The sequence below is a fragment of the Mugil cephalus genome, chromosome 10, assembly GCF_022458985.1.
Source record: "Mugil cephalus isolate CIBA_MC_2020 chromosome 10, CIBA_Mcephalus_1.1, whole genome shotgun sequence".
NCBI classification, from domain to species: Eukaryota; Metazoa; Chordata; class Actinopteri; order Mugiliformes; family Mugilidae; genus Mugil; species Mugil cephalus.
Genome location: NC_061779.1, coordinates 11,535,353 through 11,560,220, shown reverse-complemented (window position 1 = coordinate 11,560,220; position 24,868 = coordinate 11,535,353). Strand labels below are relative to the sequence as shown.

Below are 24,868 nucleotides of genomic sequence, written 5' to 3'. Positions count from 1 at the left end.
CCTCGTTTATATATATGTGTGTTGTTTTTATATTTATATTCTGCTTTAGTCCCCACCTTGACTAAAATTATATAACTGAATCATCTGAAAATTACCACAGTCTGACTCTTGGATGAAATAAAATCTGTCTCAGATAAACTCCGTGTTCAAGTGGATCCACTAAGAGCCTTTTCACTGCGTCAACAGATTAACAACATGTACACGAGAGGAATTATTTCATGTCAGTCTGCGTTTGAGCACCAGGTGAAATTCAAAATCTCTGATCGGCCTCTTAGCATTTTTTATGTTTCTGCGGGGCTTTGGTGATTCAAATGAATGTATGATTTTATGAGTTAACATGTACTAGTGAAGATTCCTTACAAGACTTGTAAATGTACATAAAGATCCATGGAAATGGGGGATTATCTCCAAATATTCCTGCACCGACAGATGGTCGGACACCCTGTGTGTTACACTGCATAGATTGGGGTCAGCGCCGGATATAGTGTTTACTATCTCCTCTCTGTTGATAAACCCAGATGCATGCGAGAGTTCAAGGCAACGTGGCACATGCATGCCTTCCTCCAGTACTGACTGCACACCTGCATGTGGTGTTGTACTGCAGTGCCAGTGCAGTGTGGCTCTGAGCTTGTTAGTATGTTGTGTGTCTTTTTCTATATACACCTGGCAATCTGCCCTTTTATTGCCTGCATTTAAAATAATAATTGTTCCGTGAACGCCTAAAGTGAGAAAAAAATAAAAAATACTATCTTTGTGTTTTTCCTCCCTGCAGCTGTTTTGCATACAGCTATAACCATAACGCGCGTCCCCTCGTCACTCGTGCCCGCGCCCAGGTTCGCGTTTGCATCTCGTCAAAACAAAGCGGGGGCGAGCCGGAGAGCGAGCAGGCGAGCAAGCAAGCGTCGGTTCATGCTTCATGAATGAGTCCCCCTTCACTGCACCGCAGGTCGGACCCTTCATCCGCCCGCACCCTGATGCCCGTGAGGGTGCGCACACCGGCGGGGAGCAGTAGAGGAGCCAGCCGCTGATGAGCCCGGACAGTAAACACGTCCCCTCTGCACTACATGACCGTTTCATCCCATCAGGAGCAACACGACAGGATCAGGAACGGTGAGTACAGGCTACAGTGGGCGGGCAGAGGCGCATGACATACGGCAACTTTGTGGCCATTATGGTCCAGTTTTTATGCATATGTGGGACTCATTGTTGCCTCCGTGCCAGCATGCGTCTGCTCTTAACACAATGCTTTTGTGTATTCTGGTACTTTGCTTCAATTTCTCGTCCATGCAGGTATGAAAAAAAATAAAAAAGCTCCACGTACGCACGACTGGCTGTACATTCCTCCCTGTAGGATAAACGTGGACTAGTGGCTGCGTATTGGGCCGATTGATTGGACCTCTAACGTCGAAAAAACAGCAGCACACTGAGAAATGTATTGACCAAAACCAGACATGGGCTAATGTAAATCAAAAGTGGCATCGATCCGACTGTAGTCGCCCCGAAAAGAAGACAAGGAGGAGGGGTGAACAAAAGCAGAAATGCCCAGACTGGCGTGGCATGGCATTTCGACTAGACAGTGTGTGTGTGTGTGTGTGTGTTTGTGAGTGTGTGTGTGTTTCTGAGTGAAATGTGATATCACTCTAATGAAACACAAGACCAGGCCTGATGAAAACACACGAGCCACATCTTTTTTTATCCCTTGCATGCAGGGTGGCAGTGAAGTAGGCTTGTGTTGAGTCTTTGTCTGAAGAGTGACAACCCAGACTGTTGTTCTCCCCTCTGACCAGGGGATGGTGCTTTACTATGTACAGTATGTTTCTATGGGGAGACACCCAAACACACTGTGACTGTAAGCACACACCTATACAGGAACCATTCACACACACAGGGATGCATGTACACACAGGTTCTTTCCACTGATGTCCTGCGTGTGTGCGTACGTGTGTGTGTGTGTGTGTGTCAGGCTGAGCTGTGATTGTGAAACACCATTACTGACGAAATAACCGTCACAATAACGAAAAGGAAAGGAGTCAGTGTTTGTTCTCTGAAGAGGTCATAGATGTGTGGTTTGATCCCGTCCTGTGCCAGTCCAACCGTAAGTCTCCCTGTGTTTGGTTTTTGGTGTTTTAATGCTTCTTATTTTACTCACTCTTTCAGTAAAGGGGGAGAGGGGGAGAGGGGGGATCATGACTGTGTCAGACATTTTTCACTGATGCCTCACACGGCTGCTTTGATCCACTCTTAATCGCTCCTTTATGCTCTGCTTTACTTAAACCTTGATTTTTTTTCCATCGTTCCCCTCCCTCTCCATGTCCAGATGCTGGATGGACTACGGCGGAGGCACGCCTCCCGGCCCTCCCCCAGACCCCTGTCACTCAACTTCAGCACCTTCTCTGCCCCTCCCCCGAGCCCGGACATGGACAGCAGCAGCGAGCATCCAATCAGGAGGTAAGGCTCCCGGTATTAACATTTCACAACGCGCAGCTTCCCGGAAAATGCATAAAACATTCATTAGCCTTCTCAAAAAAAAATAAATAAATAAGAATCACACCCTCCCTGGTCCCAGATGATTTCATTACCCAGCTGAGCTTTGCTGCGACACATGCCGGCCTAATGATAATTATCTCCTGGTGGGACTTTTGATTAACTCATTTCCTCATGTGTGTACATCTCATCAATCTGTACACTTGCTCTCTATGTTTCTCTGTGTTTGTGTTGTGTTGTGTTGTGCTGTGTGTGTGTGTGTATGTGGGTGTGAATGGGGAGGGTGGGGAGTCTGTTGTTTACTGCTGTGCTGTCAGCAGGGAGTTTCAGGACTGCGTGGGTACGGATTCATCATTTTTTCTTTTTCAGAGAGCGACTTTTTACCAATCTCTCCTGAAAATTGAAAAACTGTTTCAGTTTGATATAAATTCTTATGGCTGCGCTAAAGTATGCACAAAAAACAGTCACGCTGAAGTACCGGTAAATCAACATTTAGGAGTCATGTGTCTTTTAAGGTGGATCGACTTAAAATTTCAGCTTGTTATCAGTTAATACACTCAGTTGCCAGTTCATTAGGTACACCAGTGAAAAGTAACGTATTCTAATGTAACAGACCTGCTCTAAATCCTCCTTCATGACTGTTTTAATGTTCAGTTTGTGTTGGAGCGGTGTAAGAAAGGTAGTAACTGAAGTGGATGATCGCTTTGGAGGAAGTACTTTGTGGTGTTGTTAAACTGGATTAAATGAAATGCAGAAATGTTTCTGTTTTTTATGCCTAGCCCACTGACTAACAGGGCTGTCAAAATAACAGAAACATGAGTCAGTATAATATGATTTAATTCAATAATATTACAAAAGTGTACATGGGTGAATCTACAGCTACAGCTCGACCATTATATTAAAGAAAGATTTAGTGCAGGACTGTTAAATTACAGTGTTTTATTTTACACTGCTTGCGCCTAATGAACTGGCTGGTGAGTATAAGTTTGCAGATGAGAGGTCATTACAAAACGAGAAAGAGGTTTTTGTTTTATACGGTCATCAAGAAAGCGCACAATAGACTGACGCGTGAGTTGTCAGTGCATCCAGCGTATCGGGAAGGAACGGTTAACAGGTAATTCAGCATATTTAATGTTTCAAAATGTAAACAAACACAGGCCTTAAAAAAAAAAAAAGAAAAAAGAAAAGAGAAAAGGGTGGCTGCTCATGTTGCGGCTCGCGCTGCTGTTTCCATGGCAACAGCATGCTTTCTGTTTGTCGTTAAAGTTTGCAGCTGATCGCACAAGAGAGGACTTTTACAACCTCATTACATGGTCTGTAACTCCCTTTGGTCGGAGCCGGGCTAGCCGTTTCCCTTTCGTTTACAGTTCTTTATGCTAACCTAAGCCGAGCTAGCCGCCCCCGATCTTCTCGTCCAACTCCCCCGGCGTGAAGACGAACGGTCACACATTTCGCCACAGAAAAATCCAGCATTGGTCAAGTTCCTGTTTCTTTGCTGTTTTTCATCCTGCGCCACTTACGTCCAGCTGTGGGAGAGCAGGAAGAGCTTCTTCATTGTCCCACATTGTGTCACTGCTTCCTAACCCTGTTTCTGTTGTTGTTAATAAGCCGGACGACTTCCTCCTCCACCTCCTCTCTGTACAGTCACAAGCACAACAAAGTCCCAACCCGCCTCGGCCCTCTGCTTACCCTGCAGTTCCTCTGGCATCTGTGCCCTGCATAAATATTTGTTTGCATCAATGGTCGTATTGTACCGACACAGAGGCAGAGAGGGAAGAAGACTGTGCCCCCATCAGTGCATGTGCTATTGTTTTCTGCGGCCAGTGCAGCGACTCTGTGGCCCACCTCCACGCTGGGCTCCACCCATCCTGCTCTTAGTGTGCTGCCCTTGTCTCACCATGCATCATTCTGTCCTACTTCCCTCCTCCTCTGCCACCGGCCGCTCTTTGTGTTGTCACTGTGCTGTATCCCTCTGCGTACTCCCTTTCTCAAACTCACGCTGCTTATGTTCTCCTTCTCCCCTCCAGCCATCTCCTCGTGTTTCCTTCCCCGCGTCTCAGTGCACGTCGGCTCATCGCCTGACCTTCTTTCTCTGCTGTCCACTGCCACTTAGCACGCACTCTGTTTCTGTTTCTCTCTCCCCCCTTTTACGTTTACCCCATGAGGACTCTGCACCGGCTGAAGTTGATGAGCTCTCCCAGCCTCAGCGAGCTGGGGAAGAGCGAGAAAAGTTCACCGGAGGACAGAGGGGAGAAGCAGAAGAGGGCAGGAGCCAACGCCACCTGGAACAGGTACGCCGAATGATGCCAAATGAACGCGTTTAAATGTCTTAAACGGAAGTAACGTGAACCAGCTTCTGTGTGTTTCGTGTTCCAGCATCCACAATGCCGTCATAGCAGTCTTCCAGAAGAAGGGCTTGGCCGATAACGAACTCTACGTCCTTAATGAAGGTGTCCGGTGAGTTTAGACGGGAACTGCTGCACACACGAGCACTGTGAAGGATCTTACGCTAGACTCTTGATGTCATTTTCTGCCATAATTATTATAATTACTGTCTGTACTGCACGCTGACTGAATGTCTTACTGTGAATGAGTTTGTTTGTGTGTGGTGTGCTGTATGTGGGCCTGGGGAGTCATGTGGCTGTGCCAGATATCTCATTATCTTTCCAAACCAGGCACATCACTTCTACCCTCCTCCATTATAGCTCAGTAAACATATTTTTATGTACAAAAAAAGCCGAGAGGAGGTTGACACACATTTCTTTCACTACATACAAAGAGCCCAGTGTTTAATCGAGTAGTTTACATCCCGTGGCTTTACTATGAGATTCTCTTATGTAATTAAATATAATTTAGGAACGAATCCCTGGTTACTAGCATTGCTTTCCCAATTAGAAATAAATACATTTACTCAGTTTGATCTGTTATTGTATATTTATTCTAATGGTTTACCCTCAGATTGACTTTTTCAAAGCAGAAATTAAACAAATGCCTCATATTTCTTCTCTCAGGCATCTGTTGAAGACTGAGCTGGGATCATTTTTCACAGAATACCTTCAGGTAACACAAAACACTCGTTTACATATTTGAAACCCACTGTTTCATGAGACAATAATATTTACTGGAGCATCGTGAGCGGCTCAGCAGCAACAGTGCCTCAGACGTTTATAGTTACTGGCTTCTTTTCACAGAACCAGTTGCTGACAAAAGGCATGGTCATCCTACGGGACAAGATAAGGTTCTACGAAGGTACCGAATTAGTTCTGATTATCTCTAAAATATAAATCGTCCGGGGTAATGTTGTCGAATTAAGATTCAGGCGAGCCTTTTCTTTCTCCCGTGTGATCCATGCAGGTCAGAAGTTGCTGGACTCTCTGGCAGAGACCTGGGACTTCTTCTTCTGTGACGTTCTCTCGATGCTGCAGGCCATCTTTCACCCGGTTCAGGTACGCAGCCTCCTGAAGAGTCTGTTTGTTTTTGTCTTTGACGCAACAACCTCTCCTCCGCGGCGCCCACTCAAGCTGCCGTTTCATGCATTCCTTCCCGCGCGCAGGGTAAGGAGCCTTCTGTCCGACAGCTCGCCCTGCTGCACTTCAGGAACACTATAGTCCTGAGCGTCAAGTTAGAGGACGCCCTGTCTCGACCGCGGGCCCGTGTGCCCCCCTCTGTTACACAGATGCTGCTTATTCTACAGGTAAGCGCGCGGGAGTCAACCCAAATTTGACCTCGGCTCACTCACTGTTTGTGTTATTGCTACTGTTCATAACAAGGAGCATCAGGATGTTCCAGCTTCAGTCCAGTGTTTCCTATCTAAGTGCTGGAGTCTGTTATAGACACCACTTTAATATTATTATTATACACTGTGCTACAATTAATCCTCCGCCGATCCATTCCCGGTTTATGGCAAGTATAATGTTTTTTCATGAAATCGGAGACGTGTTGGTCCAACCGTTGTGGATGCAGCAGTTTGTGATCGCTTTTAATTGCACTGCATCACGCTGAATGTTTCTCCTGTGTATCCACATCAGCAAGAAACACCTCTCATTACAAAGCAACGCAATTCAACTGCACAACAACAACAACAATGCAGCAACAAACGCGATCATAAAAGTAAATCAGCGCCTCTGCGGAAACCGAACGCCGTAACCTTCTCCGGAATAGTACTGATTCATTGAAGGACTGTAAATGAGTTTTGACTATGCGTACCTAATAAACTGGCATTGGAGTGTAAACATAAACGCACGACTGTGCGATTGGAACTAACACAAACACATAAATGTGTTCACTGCATACAAAACTAAAACCGTTTTGTGACTTGTATGCAGTTTCTGATTCTGGATCGTTATTTATTTATCTATTTTTTTATTATTACTTCGCTCCACAGTCGTAGTTGTTCAGTTTACATGAGAAGAAGATGTAATGCACCAAATTCAAAACACATCTAAGACGCTGCAGCCATAATATATTTGAATAATGATTCATTCTCATGATCAAGTCTGACATCAGCATTAAGAAACAACTGTATTTGAGACTTAACGATCAGTCTCCTGTGCTGTCTGCCTCGGGGTTTCCGTGTTTAGGGGGTCCATGAGTCACGTGGCGTGAATGATGACTACCTTCGGCTGGAGTCTCTGGTTCAGAAGGTGGTCTCGCCCTACCTGGGCACCCACGGGCTTTACTCTGGAGACGACACCGAGGCCCAGTGCTGTGTTTTTGGTGAGACAGAAAAACGGGGGGTGGAAAATGTTGTTTGTCTGTAAGGCTGGATTTAACTTAATAAATAACATCTTTCTCCGCTTGGCTCTTGTTTTTCAGATAAGCGTTTACCTTGGGGCTGGCCCAAGCCTGGAGATCAACCGTCTAAAAACCCTGTGGTACGATCTAAAAGCTACAACATTCCTCTGCTGCTCACCCCAGTGGCCGAGTACGATCCCGATGCCAGCTCCGTTGGCAGCGGAGGAATCCGGCGGCACTCAGCCTGTGAGATCATATCATGCCTGGAGGACCAAGGACTCGCCTACGCTGACCTGGCCCCGGGATCTGAACTGTCTGGCTCTGCCTCCAACAGGCTGTGTGTGGGCTCTCAGTTCAATGGTAGGCTTTCAGTTTTTGTTTTCGCACATCTGCGTCTATCACTGATAACAATAACCCCACGGCATCGTCTCGTTTATAGGCATCATACAAGCCGGAGCCGGCGCTCTTTCGTCTCCCGCCATCCTTCCACTTCATTCCTCAGGAGCTCTCCACGGCACCGAGGCCACGACAACAATGACTGATCTCAGTAAAGGTGCATCCTCCACGCCGCCCAGTGAATCATCCAGCCCTGAAACCATAATTGGACAAGTGCTAGAGTCTGCCGACTCAGACTCAGATGGGATATTTATTGATTTCCCACCTCACTCCTCAGAGGCAATGGGGCTTAGCCGCGAGAGCAGGCAGAGCACTGTGTAACTGCGGTTGCCTTTAGAGACGAAAAAACCCACAGTGTGTACTATAATATTTTGGGAGAAAATGGGAAGAAGTCTTACAACTGTGTTTGATTAAAAGGGTACCATCTTCCTTTTCTAAACTGTGGTACAATGAGTTTCTATGACGAGTCCCCTCCAAGTGCTTTCACTGGCGGGTGAAAACCTTTTAATCCTTAACGAGCTAAAAAAGAAATCCCAAACTGGTACTGTTATTAAAGACCTGTGGATGTGTTGTTCTTAAAGGACATTTTCTTATTGTCAACAAAGTTCATAATTTACAATGAGTTGATCAAAGAAACGAATATTGCCTCTGAAATATCACAGAGCTCTATTTTCGTCCAAAGACTTGTGCAAACATATCAGTGAGCCATGCCGTCACGGTCCCTATATCTCCGACAGTGTCTCTGTAAATACTTAACCAAGCATCACGTGTGTATTGATCGGCAGCTGAAAACAGTCCCTAACAAACAGTATAGTTTGCAAAAAGAACAAAAATGATTTCGCCTACTTAAAAATAAAACTATATCTCTAACCCGCTTCGTAACGCAGACTGACGCCTCCATGGTTTTGGTGTGTTTATGAGTTTTGTTGGCAATAAGAAAGAAGAAGTAAAAAAAGGACGATATTGTTATGTGTGTCCTTCAGTTGAATGAGGAACATTTTATGGTTCAGCTCAGAATAAAAGTTGAAATGAAAAGGTTTTCACCAACAGACCTTCGCGGAGGAACTGGCCGTGCAGCTGCCGGCCATAGAAACTTTCCATACACATCATGTTTCAAACTTCACGGATTTGTTTTGTATATGTGTTAACAACTCACAACAGTTTTATATTTTCCGTCTGCGCTCTGTTGTGTTCTGCTTGGTCGTAATGAGGTCTCCTGCTCTACCTTGCCAGCAGCGCTCTTAGAGCAAACGTCAGTGTGACAGCATTTGATTTTCTGGTTTAGCTTTGGATTTCAAGGTATATGACAATGTTTATTGTTTACATTTGACAAAGACATGGAAATTCTGACTGAATGTTGTCTCACACACTGTATTTTGCACCGCCGCTACCTTGTAAATAAAAGTGCATTGTTGTTTTTTTTTAGGACAGCTAGATGGTGTAAAGTGAGATTTTAATAAGGGCTTTTTAACTGAATCTTTTTCAACGATGTTTTACCTCAAGCGTTTTGTACTTTACTTTTTTGACAATCTATGATGTCTACGGAGTTGTACTTTGTATTAATTTGTTATACTAGCCCAGTAAAGAATAAATAAATTTGAGTAATATTTAAAAAACAAGTCTTTCCCTTTCTGTTTTGAACAACGCACGTGTATTAATATTTACATAAATGAGGAAACAGAGATTTTTAAATAAAACAGATAATGAGCAGTCACTCCTGGATATAGTTTATTTCTTTCTCTCTCTTTTTCCTATTATGTTCCAGTTGTACTGTTATAAATCTGGCATAACCAGGCATGAAGAATTTGATATTTCTACATTTTATACTTGCATAGCAATCTAAATTCTAAACATACTACAATTGTGTGCATTTTAATTTCCTTATGAACTCTTGAAAGGTTCATTTTGGAAATATCACATTTAATAAATTGATCCTAGCTTTTTTTCACTTATTTAAATTAAGGTTTGAGTCATTAAGTAACTTTAATATTTCCAAAAAAGGATTTTAAACTGGGTCTTTATGCAGTGTGGTACACAGGCTTTAAATATGAGAAAAATATACACTTGTTTTGGATTGAGAATCACCTGGCCAAAAATCAGTGATCGGGGATTGTGATAGAAAAATGTGTAAATATCTTCCCATACAATACATGTTTCAAAAATGATAAAATCGTGCTTTTGCTTTTTAAACAAATAGTTACCGGAAGTCGCAAGTTGCTTTAAAAACGTACTTTTGTTTTGAAATGAGAAACCGGATGTCAGTGCTAACTGAAAGCTAGCGCTAACTGCGCTGCTGTTAAAACTTTAAACATTTTAAAGTGCTGCCGTTCGTCTTCCCGGCGAGGAGCTGGTGTTTCAAAGTTAGTTTTTAAGACAACACGTCGGCCCTTCGAGTGAACTCGGTAAGATATATTTGAACATTGTTGTCGCAAGTTAGATACAGCTTGCTAGCATACATTAGCTTCGTGTTAGCATGAACACAACAACATCTGTATCTCTAAAGGAGAGTTGAAACGTAAAGGGTGGGTGCTAGAGCTGGCTGTTTTGATGTGTGAACTTGAGTTTTATGTGCTCATTAATGTAGCATTACATTAAAATAGAAAGAGGTCTATTGTGTTTTTTTTTTTTTTTTTTTTTTTTTTTGCGTGTGTGTATTTTCAGATCTGTGTGTCTGGTCTCCTGCCTCCTCTCCAGTCTCTCCGGGTGTGGATGACACTGGCCCTGTGCCAGGCCTCCATAGATGAAGATGTCCCTGGCCCAGCGAGTGCTCCTCTCCTGGATATTTGCCCTGATCTTCCTCATCATGCTGGTCCTCAAGTTGGACTCCAAAATCAACTGGAACTGGTTCCTCATCTTCCTCCCTGTCTGGACCTTTGACACCATCCTCATCCTCATGCTAATAGTGAAGATGGCGGGCCGCTGCAAGCCAGACTTTGGCCCCAGGGACGGCGAGCAGAGCCTAAAGAAGAGGCTGTGGTACTTGACGGCCCTGTTCCTGAAGCTGGCCTTCTGTCTGACACTGTGCTCCCGCCTGGAGAGGCTCACGGACATCTGGGTCAGTGTGGTGTGCGTCCCTCTGTGGGTGCTGCTGGGTGGAGCGCTGGTGGAGCTGGGACGCAGTGTTTTCCACTACAGGAGGGACTGAACTGGTGGAGGATGTTGATTTTGAGATGATGTGATGGGGACAAAAAAAAAACTTCTCAGACGAAGGATGAGCCGCTGAAGGTCATCACTAACCGTTCACATTAAAACCCTCTGCTACTTGACACTGTACATTAACGCCAGCGTGTAGAATAACTGGGTTTAGGGTCCCAGTGGGCTTTACACATGTGGCACACGGGCGTTAAATAGGAGATGTTCGAAATCAGTGTCGCGAGAGAAAACGTCGCATTTTCTCATGCTGGTGGTTAATGGAACTCCAGCCACATGGTTTGGTATCTTGAGAATAAATTATGCCTTCACTTTGTTGTGGGATTCACATTGCTGCCTTTTGGCTCCTCTTTAATCAGCAATTGAGAGAAAAACGGGCCACACCAGGTGAGATTGGGTCGTGGATAAAATAGAAATAGTGATCGAGCATTGTGGTAGAAAAATGTGTACCATCTCCTCGATATGCAAAATTCACAGCTGAGCCGTAAGTAGTTATGAAACTTGTTACAGACGCTAAAACCTCACATCTTCCTATGTGATAGACCAAACATCAAATGGCCCCTTTGTCAGTAACACAAATTGAATGTAACGTGAGAACTTCCTCTGACTGTGTGGATTAAATGTTCTTTGCACTCTAAAACTTTTGCCAAAATGTCTCTAAATCAACCGTGTTCGTCTCCTGTGCAGCGGTGACACCAGGACACTTCAGATTCAAATTACTAAACGCTCCCAGCTCAACAATCATCCGCTGCAGCAGCACTTCTTTCACATTATTATGGTAAACACGTCTGTCCTTAGAGGCTTCGAGTAAGTGCAACCTCAGCTTCAGCTGCACTGCTTCCCTGCAGGTGGAGTTTAATGGATGTTTTTCACTGCAGACATTCTGACATGTCACAGTAGGAAAAGCACGAGTGTTAACAATAAAAAATAGTCACGACTGAATTTCATTTAACCGCTGCAGAGTCAGGGTGCTGGTTCACCAGGACTGTCATTGTTAGAAACAGCTGTGCTTTTCACACACCTACCATCCATAACATTAAAACCACCCGGCCAGTGTGTTGTTCCCATTAATGTCAACAAAACAGCGGTGAACTCGTTGAGACGAGGACATGGGACACTGGTGGCGGGTCCTGTGTTTTGCTGGGCGGGGCTTCTGTGGATCAGACTTGATGTAGCGCATCCTGCAGATACTTTGTCAGACTGGGATGTAGGGAGCGTTTTTTTCCTCTTTCTTTTTTGCAGGACACATTTAAAACAACATTTCTTCGTTAATCGTTAATTCAGCCAATATTATACACTTCATTTATCGCCGGTTTCAATGTTGTGGCTGTTTGGTGTAGTATGACACATCATCATAACTGTCTGCTGTACAAAGTATACGTCAGCGTGCCACCGTCAGTTTAGGTTGTGAGCACGATGACATTTAACATGTTGTTGTTTGTTAATATTATAGGTACAGGTTGGGTGGACTGGGTTTTCTTTTGAGAGGATTGATGGAGGTGACACCAGGTTTAACAGCCACCTGCGTTGCCACAGTTGAGCAGTTTCAGGCAAATTTGTTTTGTGGCTAAAAATAGATATGTGGGCAAATTAGATCTAGGTCTGGTTTAGGATAATTTTGAATGTTTTTTAATGTTTCTGATGATAAAAAGCTTGAAACAGCTGTAAAGAGTAGAGCAGGGCTTTGTAGACTTATCAACAGATGACAAGATGTCATCAAATGGTTTCATGGTAGCTTTTTTCCCCCCGACAGTTGTGGTGCTGTGATTCGTTTCTGTGTGGTTTCTACTATTTGACTGCATTGCTTTTTAAGGTTGGTTACGCTGGCGTGGCACATCTACGAGCTTAGAGCACCACACAAAACATCACATCTAATGTTTTTGGCATTTTTAAAACAATATTTGCTGCTGTATCTGGCAAAAAGTAGCTAATAGATGATGTAGTAAAGACATAAACGCCGACTAAGTCAACATATTGAACCATTTATTGAGAGGTTCTGATCAGAGTATAAATCACACTACCAAGTCTTATCTTAGGAAATAAAATGTATATACAACAAAATTTTTCACATACATCGGTTTCAAATAAAAACAGACAGTAAATGATATAAATAAGTTCTATGGAAAATAAAACTTGTCTTACAAAAAATATATGCAATTTCTGTATACATTTTCTCACATTGGTGCTAATAACATCTATACTGTACAGTTTTGGTACATACAGTATCATTTACAGCCCTGTGTGAGTCCAACAGTCCAGTCTGAAAACAACCACTTTGCTCTGATTCAGGAGTGTTTTAAACAACAAACTCCACAGACTAGAGTAACAAAGCGAAGAGGGTGTCGGCTCAGTCGTGTCCAAAACGGTGGATGTAGTCGATTCTTGTAGCAGGTTGTTTTCAGATTGGCTAGTCCAGTACCTAAAATAGGTGCTTTAAAGAGCGAAGCTAAGTAGTGCACAGGCACTGACACACGGGTCACATAACATTTTTATATAAAGCCTACATACATCTGCTAACAAACGTGAAGTGAGCTACTTAGCTTACATTCTTAGGCTTTGTTAAAATGCTTTGAACGCGCACTCGTCTCATCGCCGCAGGGATAATGCAGCAAAGAAACAAAGGATGCACTTCCAAATATTTTAACAAAGCCTCGGCGTAAGTTGTACAGTAAAAAAAAAAAAAAAAAAAAGAAAGAAAAGAAGAAGACATCTAGACATTCATATTAAGAAGTCTTTCTGTGTGTGGGTTGTGTGTGTTTTCAGGGGCTGCTTCAACGAGTCCTGTAGCGCCGCGGCAGGTTTCCCCTGCACCGAGTCCTTTACTTTTGGTCCTTTTGACGGCACAACTGTCCGACCGTCAGACCCGGGCTTAGAGGACGAGCCTCGAGAGTCACTGTGGTGGTGGTGGTGGGTCTTAGGTCTACTGTCTGTAAAGGAAAGGGCAAAAGTCTGGTGAGCCTCCATCGGCTTAAAAAGGTCAAAGGTGACGAGCGTCCGTGGTTGTTTGTGTTCTGGTTGGCCGGGACCAGAAAGAGGCTTCTTCTTTTCCTCTTTGCTGCCGAAGTCCTTCTTTCCTTCCTTCCTAACCTGGATGGCGGCGGGTTTGGGCGTCTTCCCGTCTTCTCTCCCCGTCTTCGCCTGCGCCCCCTGCGCACTCGACGCGTTGCTGTCCTTGCCTTCCCTGTGGCCGCTCTTCTCCTTCTTCCCGTGCGAGGACTTGTGTTTGTGTGTGCAGGCGTCCCGAGCCTCCTCTCTGTCCGGCCGCAAGTGAGACGCCGCCTGCGTGCCTCCTCTGTCTTTGTCGTGCTCCTTCTCCTTCTTGACGGAGTGGGGTTGTGTTTTCGAGTCGCACTCCTTGGTCCACTTCTCGTCTCTCGGAGCCGTCGGGGCGGTTTGAGAGGCTTTGCTGCCCTCTCTTGTCCGCTCCTCGTCCTCTTTCTTCTTCATCTGAGGCAGCGGCTGCATCAGCGCGCCGCCCTCGGCCTTGACTTTGTCCTGCTCCCTCACCTTGTCCTTCTCTCTGTCTCTGTCTTTCCCCCTGTCTTTCTTATCCCGTTCCCTCTCTTTAACTCTGTCCTTGTCTTTCTTCTCTTTAGCCCTCTCCTTTTCATCTTTTTCTCTTTTTCCTTTATCCCTTTCCTTTTTGATTTGTGGGGTGTTTGGAGTGCTCGTCGTACCGTCTTTGCTTTTGTCTTTTTGACCCGGCAGAGGCGTCTTTTGCGGCCTCTCGTCTTCCACATCGCTTTCCTTCCTAATTGGCTGTAATGATTTAAAGGAGGCACCGTCCACTGCTCCCTCCCCGTGGCTCTTCTGTTGTGTCGGACACATGTCTGCAGCTCCTTTACTTTCATCTTTCACATCTTCCTCAGCTTTGGGCTCCATTAGTGTGGGAGTGAGAACACCTTCATCTCTCTCTCTCTTCACAAAAGGCAGCGGCGCCGTTGCCGACGTCTCCTCCGTCTCCGCTCTGTTCTCTCGCTCTTCCTCCTTGAAAATCCGCGTCGGAGGAGTTTGTGGCGACGGCCCCTCCCGTTCCTCCACCTCCTCCAGCTTCACCTCCGTCTGTACAGCGAGGTCGCACTCCTCCTCTCCCTCCTGATCTTCTTCCTCTTCTTTGATATTAAGCGTCGCCTCTCCCGGCGAACACTCGTCCTCGTCGCCGTCCTCGTCGCCGTCGTTGTCCTCCTCGTTCTCTTCGTGTTGGTGGTACTGTTTGAGTCGGATGTGCCAGGCCAGGCTGCAGACCGCAGACACGGTCTTGAACTGGTGGACAACTCCTCTGGGGATGAAGTAGATGTCGTCGTGGTAGAGCTGGATGCGGGCGTAACGGATCCCTTCCCTCCTGAGCTGGTTCAGCTTGGCGTCGTCGATCCACTGCACACACTGTGAAGGCAGAGACACATTCAGAAACCCTCAGATGTCTTGAAACCTTTTACATTTGTGTGTAGTAGACTATTTGTGTATCAACTACTAAACACGACACATGATAACATCGTTACAGCAGATATACCTGCACACTCTGGACATTATTAGTATTCGTTAGGAGAATCACATGTCCAACATTTGCCATCCTTTAATAATATTTACAGTCTAAATGGCTACAAAAATCATTGCAATCAATCAAATAAATAGCGACGGCACTATCAACCAGCCACCGCAGCCGACACAGCTGCAGTCCGCACAGGACTTTCAAGGACATAATGGATAGGATTCCTCTCAAGGTGAAATCTCACTCTGAAATCTCGTGGGAGGTGCGCTGTTTAAAGAGGACAAAACTGTAAACACAAGCAAGGAGAGAGATACCCGTCTAAAGCTTTATCAGAGCTACCGTCAGGGAGGGAGGGAGGGACTCATGCTACATGTGCTATAAACAGATGAAGCAAACACTTTATGTTGAGCCTTTTTTTTTAATGGGATGACCATTTTTAACAGGATGATTATTGCCCGTCATCTACGGGAGTAAATGTTGCAGTGTCCTCGCTTAAAAGCAGTTATTTTATCCTCTTAATTTCTACCAAATTCTCCTAAGTTTAATGTCAAATAATATAAATCGGGTTGAGAAGAGCAGTGATAATAAACTGGTGATGGTTGTGAGGAGGGCGATTCTCAGTCTCCAGTCATGGTAATCCAAAAGATGTTTAAATAAAAACACAAAACTTGTAGAGTTTCTTTTAGAGGTTTCACTTCTCATCCAAGTCGCGTCTTGAGTTCTAAGAGACTGATGGGAAGTTGAGGTTTAAAAGGAAACGACGCAAGTATCCAGTCGTTAATGGAAATTAGCGGCACCGGTTTCTGGTTTCTTAGAGAAACAAGTCAAGCAAGTTTCTGATGTATTTTTACCCATAGTTTCCTATTTAAACCTCAACTTCCCACCAGGCCTTAAGAACTCACAAAGCTACTTGGATGAAGTCCAGTTTCCTTTTTTTTTTTTAAAAACGCCTTTTGGATTTAATATCATATAGATTACACACAGATTTAATTAAAAAAAAGGAAAACAAACCCACCTGAGACAGCGGGGGTTCGTGGAGGTCCAGCTGCAGCCTCATGACCACATCTGGGAAATCTCGAGCATGGAAACACACGACGTCTTTGGTGATCCGAGCAGGAGTGTCGCTGCTGTGAGGAAACGCAGAGAAAGTCCTGTTTACTGACCCGACTTCACGATCACAACATTATAAGACGACGCGGGGATCTCTGAGTCACCGGCATTCAGGTGCGATGTATCCTGTGTGTGAGATAACATAGAAAGGTGTCACTTTTCACTCACTCCTCTCCGCAGCGCACGGCCTTCAGCACGCCAACAGCAGCAGTAGTTTGTCTTTCGAAGCCCTGGCCGATATGGTCGGCGTGGGCTCTCGTCCGGTCCTCGAACAGCATCTCCCTGGGCTCGCTGGCTCTGGGTAGATACTGCAGATTCTTTATCTCATTGGTGGACCTGAAAAAAGTCAGGGTATGTTTAAGACACGTGCAGCTAAAAGACAAAGCATTTCGCTGGTTTTGCTACATTTTTTTGTTAAATTAGAGATGCTGGTGACACCTTTTCCGTTTGAAGGGTGACTTTGGCATGTCCGCCATGGGGATCATCTGCTCTCCGGGTCTGACCCACATGATGGGGCCGTCGTCGCTCTCGGTGGGGCTCTGCAGACGCAGGCTGGAGAACGTTCCCCAGGGCAGAGTCCGCTGCACAAATACCGGGTGAGAAATGTCAGGTTACATCACGGCGACTCGCAGACGTCGTCGCTGGCCGCGAAGGTGTGTACACAAACGAGCGCGCGCGCGGGTTATTCACTAACCTCCAGGAAGGGCGACTCCTCCAACATGCTGATGAACTCGGGGAAGTAGTCTCCGACCTCTTCGTCCACGGCCCCGACCAGACTGACCTGCCGCATGGCCCCGGCACGGTACGTTCCCTGGGAATATGTCCGCTTCACCTGGACGATCAGACGCAGCAGGAATCGGTCAGTCTGGTCTAAAAACTAATCACAACATCTCTCTCTCTTTGCCCTACGCTGTTGGTGTGTTCTTAATATAAATGGTGTTTTCCAATGCGTCTGCCTTCAATAAAGCTCTCATTAAGAGTACCACCAGCCATCCAGCTGACAGGGCCTTAAATAAAGAAATTTAAAAGCTCCTCAACACCCAGCGCTCATCAATAGAAGTAAATGTCAGCACACGAAAAAAAAAAAAAAAAAAAAAGGTAAGCCAGCGTCACTCTGAGGAATTAAACACCATCCTAAATATTCAGTCACCGTCGACTCCAGACTTGTTAAGTTCCGACAACAAAATCAGGCGTCAAGTGGAACCCGTGTTGGTGAATCAGAGTGTGACTGCAGCGCAAAATAATGGTTCCGTACAACGAACGTCAACATGAAAGTGCTCACTTCAACAGCGTGAAGAGGAAATCACGAAGCGCGGATGATGCATCAGAGCGGCTCAGAAATCCTGTTTCAGAATCGGGCTTTTTCCTGAACTGTAACGTCTCAAAATACGAGTAGCGTGTGTTTGTGGTGGAAAAACACGCTGTATTTAATAAGATACATTCGTTATGATACACATTTAAGTCTAATGTTTCACTTAATACAAGAAAACCACCTATCTATACACGTTCAGTTTATGTTTATGTGAAAAAAATATAATCACACAGCTCAGGTCCCTCGACTCCCTGCGCTCTTTGAGTTTAATTTACTTCCATTAGGACGGAGTTTCACCTCCCCAGAGGTGGCATAAAAGGGTTTATAATTTATTTTTTTCTATAATCCATTTGTTTTCCAAACAAAATGTAATTCGGTCACACTGGAAACAAGTGAGTGAGTTACGTGGACGTTAAGAAAAACTACCCATTAACTTTTATGCGTTTACATGCCCTAAACCATCAAGTACAATAAAGTTATTCTCCTCGCCGTCAACAACAAATACACTTCACTAGGTCCACAAGCGTAAACAAATACATTCTAATATATCAGCGCTGCACTAAATCCTAGCTTCGTGAAGGTCGTGGTCGTCAGCATCTGTTCAAATAACAGAGAGAGAACTGTTGATTCAACTGTGTTTTCATTTTGAATTACATTGTGTTGCACCTAATATTTTGACAACCTCATTTTTAGTCCACGGATTAGACTAAGTAACACAAACACTAATCCAGTTTAACATCACCGCAAAAAGCAAAACGCTCCTGAACCGAACAATGGAACAGCCATAAAGTAGGACGACTTAGTGCAGTGTTATAATACATTTGATTACCTAGTGTACGTAATGTTTTGGCAAGAGTTGATAAAAAAAAGATCCCAACTTTATTGACAATAATGGGAGACAGACACAGACACCGAGTTCAGCTTCATTCATCTTTTCAGACACTTGTAAGAACAACGTGTTTTGCTAACGTCGCGTTTCTATCGTCACGTCACATGATGTTTACAACACATGAAGGAGAAAAATCTGCCCCCACGGGGACCTTCTTCTTGCGTATGTTATGTGTTCATGTGTGTTAAAAATATAAACTTCCTTCTAGACTTAATATTCACCCACACACACCGACACACACGCACACACACACAGAGAGAACATAAACTTCTGTGTTGTTCGTTGTTCAGTACAAATTGTTCTGTTCCCGTCCTGTTAAGTGTTTTGGTTGTTTGTCTTAAATAAAATAAAAAACAACACAAATTAAGATGCAGTGTTTACACGGTCACTAGATGCCAATATTTCCCCAATAAAAAGACAATCAAAAGTTTATATAAACCTTCTCAATCTGATTAAAAAAAAGTCCTCCAGTTCAGTTTATGTGAATTAATATTCAAACTGGGCAATTATGTCATTATTAGCAGAACATTACTGCCCACGTAAACGTGGTAAGGGACGACAATTACTATGTGTGAATATCTTGTGATGCAACTCATGAATGACAGTGTTTTATAAATGGTACTCGGCTCATGTGACCCTGGGGTTTAGTTTTAAAGACGCCAGAGTTGAACCCCCCATGAGATCGTAATCTATTGCAAGCAGAAAATAAAGTAACAGAATAAAAACGCAGCGCTGAATGTGCATCTATGTTGTGTTTCTATATAAAAACTGCAAACAAACAGCTGCAGCAGTGTGGCTGTTATAGATGTTAAAACTATATGAGAGATGCAACAACAGAGGGAACTGAGTTAAATGATGCCCTTTGCTCAGTGATAAGATAAAAATGCATCAACAACAATTAAACTACCCAAAGAAAAACGTATTTAATATATATCTTAATAGTGATGAATCCACTAAAACTGCATAGACGTGTTCATGAAAATTTCCCATTGATGATCATGTTATCAGAAACTATTTGGACTGAGGGTTGTATTTTACTCGGTAAACGTGGAACAACTGGTGGCAAACGGTTCCATATTTTCATTCCTCTGCACCTAACAGTGCACTGTCTTTTTGAAGCAGTAAGTGAAAAACAACCTTGCGTTGCATGTCTAGTATTTAAGTCATCTCCACAAGTGCAGTTCTTGTCGGGTTTTTCTGGTCTGTAGGGGTCGGTCCCCATGAAAAGTGGCCCGTGGAAGGAAAAGAGGTGAACGAGGCGAAAGGCTCGTTTAGAAGACCAACGCTCACTGATGCATCCACACCACTGAAAATGTGAACATCAGAACTGGACCACGGTAATAAGGAAGAAAGTGACCAGGTCTAAAGAAACACGTTTTCTTTTACATCACGTGGATGTCGTTGCTAACAAGGATCACACACTTTGTGTTCTATATTTTAACTATATTTACATGGTAGTTAGTCTTAAGGCTGGGTGGTGTACTGGAATTTTTTTTTGCCGTTATGATATGAATTATTAATATACTGGTGTATTTGATTACACAACATTTTCTGAGCATTTTCAATGTAGCGCTTTTAAACGCGCATGGAGCAACTGTAACTACGAGGCGTGGTGTAGATGGAAAGGTCCGAAAATTAAGAACGAGAAGAAGACATGTAAGAATTTTGCCAAAAATAATTTGGGTTTTTTTGGTTTAAAAAAAAATCTGATGTACATCTTAGATTTATGTCTTGGAATATCAAGAATATATGAAGTTAAGGTCAAAGCCTTCCACATCAGCATGGAGTGCTAACACGGGGCCCTGCAAACCAGTTTTACTACTAGTGTGGAATTATTCTACAATTTACTCATCATGGCAGTAAAATATCCTCCATCCTTAGTCAATCTGCTGCATTAATTCCTCTCTCAACCAGTAGAAAATGTTGTGAACAAAATACTGCGATGTACATTTTTGGTCAAACTGCCCAGCACCTAGTTCATCTCAAGGCATCATCCCAATAAGTACCAGGGCTCAGGTTTCCTCAGGAGAACAGTTAATTTTAATGAAATCATCAATGTCAATCACTTCACTGTTTGGTGGTTTTAATGTTGTGGCTGATCGCTGTGTAATATTGCCGCGTGCAGCGCAGACTGTTTAGGAAGTGTTTTTGCAGAACAACATAATGACCTTGTGAACATCACATAATTGTCATAATGTTATTGTATTTGACACGTGTGGTAAATGTATTCACATAATTCATATTGTAAATGTCAAGTTATGGGCAAAGATTAATGTTGTGAAGTGAAACTGATGCCGACCTTTGACCTTTCGCCACAAAATGTGAATCAATTCATGCCGGAGTGAGTGAGTGTTTGTGTCGCATGTTAAGAATTTCTGAGATATTAGGTTCACAACGGCATGAAAATTGTTAAAAATAAACAAATCAACATGTGTCTGGATCCCTGAGAAGATGTAAAACAAGAAGTGGAGACCAATGATTCTGTCGCATGCAGGACACTTCATCCCAGCCAGGCAATAAAATGCACGTGATCCTGAATCCATTACTCCCAAGTGTAAGTTTAGAGTCGGTAGAAACTCTGATTCTGAGGCCATGAAACGCTCTCATCGCCGACTGCTCGTATTAAAAATACATTTTCACAGCCGGAGCAACGATAAGCTCAAATCAGCTAAATCAGGAAATTACAGTGACACTTGTGTGAAGTTTAGTTTTTAACCGAGAACAGCACGAAACGCACCATCTGCCTTATGTTGGTCAGGGAGGAAGTCATGATGCCAGACAAGCTGAAGCAATATCTGATTACAAAGCACTTGGAGCATCAGCACGATCAAGAGCGGGAGACCTTGGAATAATTTTCTTCCCAGAAAGAGGTCTGGTATGAATAATTTCCTGACCTAAATGGATTCTTCTACCGACATGGTCATGACGCTAAATTACAAGCTGTGGTCAGGTGCGAGGGGGACATTAATCCTAAGGTTTTGTAAATGAAAATGTGACTTTTTAAGATAACTCAAGTTAACCATCTGAGATCTCAGACTTTTTAACTGTGTCTGATAAGATGCTGCTATTTAGTAATGTTTTATGACGGATCAATTAAAAGGTATGTGCTGTAATTTTTCAGGCAACTGTGAGAAATATAAGAGGTTGATAAAGATTCAATTATCAAAACATTGGGTACACAATGCCCACCACCCTCCACATCATTGTTATTATTATAATATAATTTAAATATCTTTCATATCAGTGATGAAGCTGCTGGACTTTGAATTTCCCTCAGGATAAATAAAGTATCTATCCATCTATGATTACTTTCGGAGGATGTAGTTTGTGGTGCAGTAATGAATTACTGTTACAGTCGAATGCATTTGTTTTCGCTCGTGTATTTAATGAAGTGGCTCGTGAGTGTATTTCTGATACGTGCACTGGTAAACACTGTTCTTAGTTTGGAATAAAGCACAAATTAAATGAAAACTGTATTTTTTTTTAATCTCCTGCAGTTGGAAGACTATAAAGTACTTGATTAAAATCTGACCTCTGAACATCAAAGCTTCATTTAGACTCAGGGTGAAAGCTTCTCTAAAATTCTTTAAAACCAGGAATCTAACATCTTTCGAAGAAGAACAGAAGGCTATCAGACACAAAGCGACAGACAACACTTAGAAACTGTTAAAGTTTAGACTGAACAGAAGTAGACTTATTATTAACAAAACTAAAACACAGACCATGACCACGATAACAGGCCTCCAGACTGAAAACCTTTCGCCGTCACATCTTCGGACCGCGAAGTATCGCTCTTTAGCGGCAGCAGACAACAACTGAAGGTGCCATTACCACCATCGCTTCTAAAGCGATACCCAGTAACAATCTGGACATGGACGTCTGCTGCGTCTGCGCCGCTCACACCTCCACACTACAAAGTGACACTTTTCAGTATCATCCCCCCTTCTCCTCCTGGCGCCCACCGAAGACGGAAAAAAAACGAACGAACAAGCATTCTCACCTGAGAGTGGAAATTAGCCATGGTGGTCGTCTCTATGTCCTTCTTCCCGAGAACTTCCATCTTTACCGGAGCGTTGGGGAACTTGTACGTGAAGTAGTCCAGGAAGTCTGGGAGGTAGGACGCCGCTCCGTGGATGATTCCCATCACAAAGTTGGCAGCCTGAGTCTCGTCCTCGCTGAACGACAGGGTGACAAACTCCTCGGCGAAGCGCTGCATCTCGGCCGGGGGCAGCGAGGCGAGCTGCTCGCTGTAGGCGTGCGCCACGGACGCCCCCCCGTTGGCCTGCTGCTCGACGTGGATGAGGCGGCCGAACTCCAGGCCGAGCAGGCCCGGCGCCGGGGTGCAGTGGAGCGGGGAGCTGTAGCCGAGCCTCTCCCGGACCATGGAGGAGATGGAGGCGGAGGTAGCAGCGGGATCCTGGTGGTGGTGGTGTTGGTGTTGTTGTTGTTGTTGTTGCGTTGCTGTGGTGGCGGCGTGGATTAGGCCGCTGCTGTTGTTGCTGCTGTTGTTCCCGTTAATTCGACCGAGGAACTCGGGCAGACCCACGGACACTCCCGAGCACACGGTCTGACATGAGCGGTGACACATTTTGGGCCGGCTGTGCCTCTCCTTCGGCCGCTCGCCGTCTTTGTGCTTCTTTTTCTTCTTCTTCTTGAGTTTCTTCAGCATGAGGTCGTCTTCCGAGCCAGCTTTGGGCTTCTCCTTGGAGTCTGTGGTGAGAGACAGGAGTTGTTCGTTTATATTAACGCTGAGCATCTCTAGTGATGTGGGTTACAGTAAAATTTGATTCAATTTGATCTATCTAACCTGGAGTGAGAAACTCTACAGAGGCAGCATAAGAGAGGGGATAGAAAAGTAAAACACAGCATTAATACAAAAAAATAAAGTTAAGTAAGTGCAAAAAGTATAAATAATTTTAGCGGTTCAAACCAGCAGAAATAAAAACATTTATCTCTCCTTAAAACTTTATTTCTTGTTTTCTAAAATTATTCAGAACTGACTCGGGCAAAGTTGCCCCACTCATACATTATGCAGAGAAAACTTATTAAAACAGACTGAAAAAAATTCAAAGCTGTTCCAAAAAACGATGTAAAATGTGACTTTTCGTGCTGACAGCTCCTTTCATTCCCACCTTTCTGCGGCGGCGGCGAAACAACTTCTCCGTTTTCCCTCGCAATGTCATGCACAGGTGGCAACTTGTGATTTTTCCACTCTTTATTCTTCTCCTTTTTCTTCTCTCGGTCTTTCTCCTTCACGCGGTGATCTGGGGAGGGAAGCAGAGGGGACACGGCCCGGGTGAAATGCTGCTACATGCACGCTGAGAGACATAAATAACGAGCAAACACTTCCACGTGTATGTATATCAATCAACACCTGGGCCTAATAAATACTGGGGCCTTGAGTACAGTGACTTATGTAATAATGCAATAAAAACATTTCAAGGCTGCACAGGTTCAGATGCGGGTTTAATTTGGCCATAAACTGGTTAAAGTGAGTCCTGTGGAGACAGCCTGGCTGCACCGTCCTACCTCTCTGTAGCATTTTCACGTCGCCGTTCTCGGTCTTTGTATGGCAGCTAGCTGGGCTCACTTTCTCCACACCAGACACTGAGCTCCGCTGCGCCTCGCTGCTTTTCTCCTTGTGCCGCTTCTCCTTCGCCTTCTTCATTTTGGGAGGCGACGCGAGGAAGTTGCTGATTTTGAAGATTTTCCGGGCGGGAGTCGCTGGCACCGCGGCGGCGGTGGAGTGGCTCGCCTTGGCCGGGCCGAAACTCCATTTCGCTGGGCTCCCACAACTCTGCTTCCCGTTGTGTTTTTCCCCTGCGCACACCTCTCCGTTCAGTTTCCTGTGCTTCACGCCCTTCTCCTCCACCCGGACTTTCTTTGGGGGCGGTGGGAAAATGTCGCTGGAAGACTGCGGTCGACTCTCCGGCGGTCGTTTGGCTATAAGGGGTTTAGGGGAATTTGTTTTGCTGTTTGCTGCGAAATGCATGGAGTCCACGGACTCGGCCATCTTGGAAGTTTCTATTTTTTACGGTCAGACGTAACTGGTGCGTGAGAGCTAGGCCGGGGGCGGGGCTTGGGTAGTGACGTAAGACGTACAGAGGAGGAGGAGGAGGAAGAGGGGGGGAGGGGAGAGGGGGGGCAGTCTGTTTACAGCCTGCAGGACAAGAGGCGGAACTGTGCTACAGACTGCGGTGTTACCATCGGTACAACAGAGGAGGGCCGCCCACAGAGGGGCCTTCATGAACCCCGGACTACAGATAAAAGATGGAGTGGATCGGTTTTAATTGTCAAATAAGAA

The 24,868-nt window shown here is 44.5% G+C and overlaps 3 protein-coding genes across 6 annotated transcripts; 2 read left to right on the top strand and 1 right to left on the bottom strand.

Annotated features, from left to right (window-relative positions):
- Positions 1-808: 808 nt before the first annotated feature.
- prr5a (proline rich 5a (renal)) lies at positions 809-8,453 on the top strand. Of its 2 annotated transcripts, none has more exons than XM_047596462.1 (11): positions 809-1,110; positions 2,318-2,448; positions 4,512-4,775; positions 4,861-4,941; positions 5,496-5,544; positions 5,676-5,733; positions 5,839-5,930; positions 6,038-6,178; positions 7,065-7,200; positions 7,300-7,578; positions 7,658-8,453. In XM_047596462.1, exons 3-11 carry the CDS (start codon positions 4,645-4,647, stop codon positions 7,933-7,935), a joined length of 1,245 nt encoding a protein of 414 aa, XP_047452418.1. In that variant the 5' UTR covers positions 809-1,110; positions 2,318-2,448; positions 4,512-4,644; the 3' UTR covers positions 7,936-8,453. The 2 variants fall into 2 exon arrangements, with proteins under 2 accessions (XP_047452418.1, XP_047452417.1); XM_047596461.1 differs by lacking the exon at positions 809-1,110 and adding an exon at positions 1,145-2,095 and having other exon boundaries at positions 4,650-4,775.
- Positions 8,454-9,852: 1,399 nt separating this feature from the next.
- Positions 9,853-11,404, top strand: tmem60 (transmembrane protein 60). Of its 2 annotated transcripts, none has more exons than XM_047596088.1 (2): positions 9,853-10,016; positions 10,309-11,404. In XM_047596088.1, the coding sequence occupies exon 2, from the start codon at positions 10,355-10,357 to the stop codon at positions 10,757-10,759; it is 405 nt and encodes a 134-aa protein (XP_047452044.1). In that variant the 5' UTR covers positions 9,853-10,016; positions 10,309-10,354; the 3' UTR covers positions 10,760-11,404. The 2 variants fall into 2 exon arrangements, with proteins under 2 accessions (XP_047452044.1, XP_047452043.1); XM_047596087.1 differs by having other exon boundaries at positions 10,276-11,404.
- Positions 11,405-12,726: 1,322 nt separating this feature from the next.
- Positions 12,727-24,612, bottom strand: LOC125014753 (lysine-specific demethylase RSBN1L-like). Of its 2 annotated transcripts, XM_047596085.1 has the most exons (9): positions 24,094-24,612; positions 23,697-23,828; positions 23,372-23,386; positions 22,565-23,274; positions 17,058-17,195; positions 16,802-16,944; positions 16,532-16,699; positions 16,269-16,380; positions 12,727-15,147 (listed from the first exon to the last, which is right to left on the bottom strand). In XM_047596085.1, the coding sequence occupies exons 1-9, from the start codon at positions 24,575-24,577 to the stop codon at positions 13,483-13,485; spliced, it is 3,567 nt and encodes a 1,188-aa protein (XP_047452041.1). In that variant the 5' UTR covers positions 24,578-24,612; the 3' UTR covers positions 12,727-13,482. The 2 variants fall into 2 exon arrangements, with proteins under 2 accessions (XP_047452041.1, XP_047452042.1); XM_047596086.1 differs by lacking the exon at positions 23,372-23,386 and having other exon boundaries at positions 24,094-24,611.
- Positions 24,613-24,868: the final 256 nt, after the last annotated feature.

Bases quoted from the DNA above. Each gene is read 5' to 3' on its own strand.
- prr5a (XM_047596461.1), top strand. From the start codon at position 2,060: ATGTGTGGTTTGATCCCGTCCTGTGCCAGTCCAACC. The intron at 5,545-5,675 runs GTAACACAAAAC...TTCTTTTCACAG, and splicing joins TTTTCACAGAATACCTTCAG to AACCAGTTGCTGACAAAAGG. The intron at 5,931-6,037 runs GTACGCAGCCTC...TCCCGCGCGCAG, and splicing joins CCATCTTTCACCCGGTTCAG to GGTAAGGAGCCTTCTGTCCG.
- tmem60 (XM_047596088.1), top strand. From the start codon at position 10,355: ATGAAGATGTCCCTGGCCCAGCGAGTGCTCCTCTCCTGGATATTTGCC.
- LOC125014753 (XM_047596085.1), bottom strand. From the start codon at position 24,577: ATGGCCGAGTCCGTGGACTCCATGCATTTCGCAGCAAACAGCAAAACA. The intron at 23,829-24,093 runs GTAGGACGGTGC...TTCCCTCCCCAG, and splicing joins CGTGAAAATGCTACAGAGAG to ATCACCGCGTGAAGGAGAAA. The intron at 16,381-16,531 runs GTGAGTGAAAAG...GTTTCCTCACAG, and splicing joins GCCGTGCGCTGCGGAGAGGA to CAGCGACACTCCTGCTCGGA.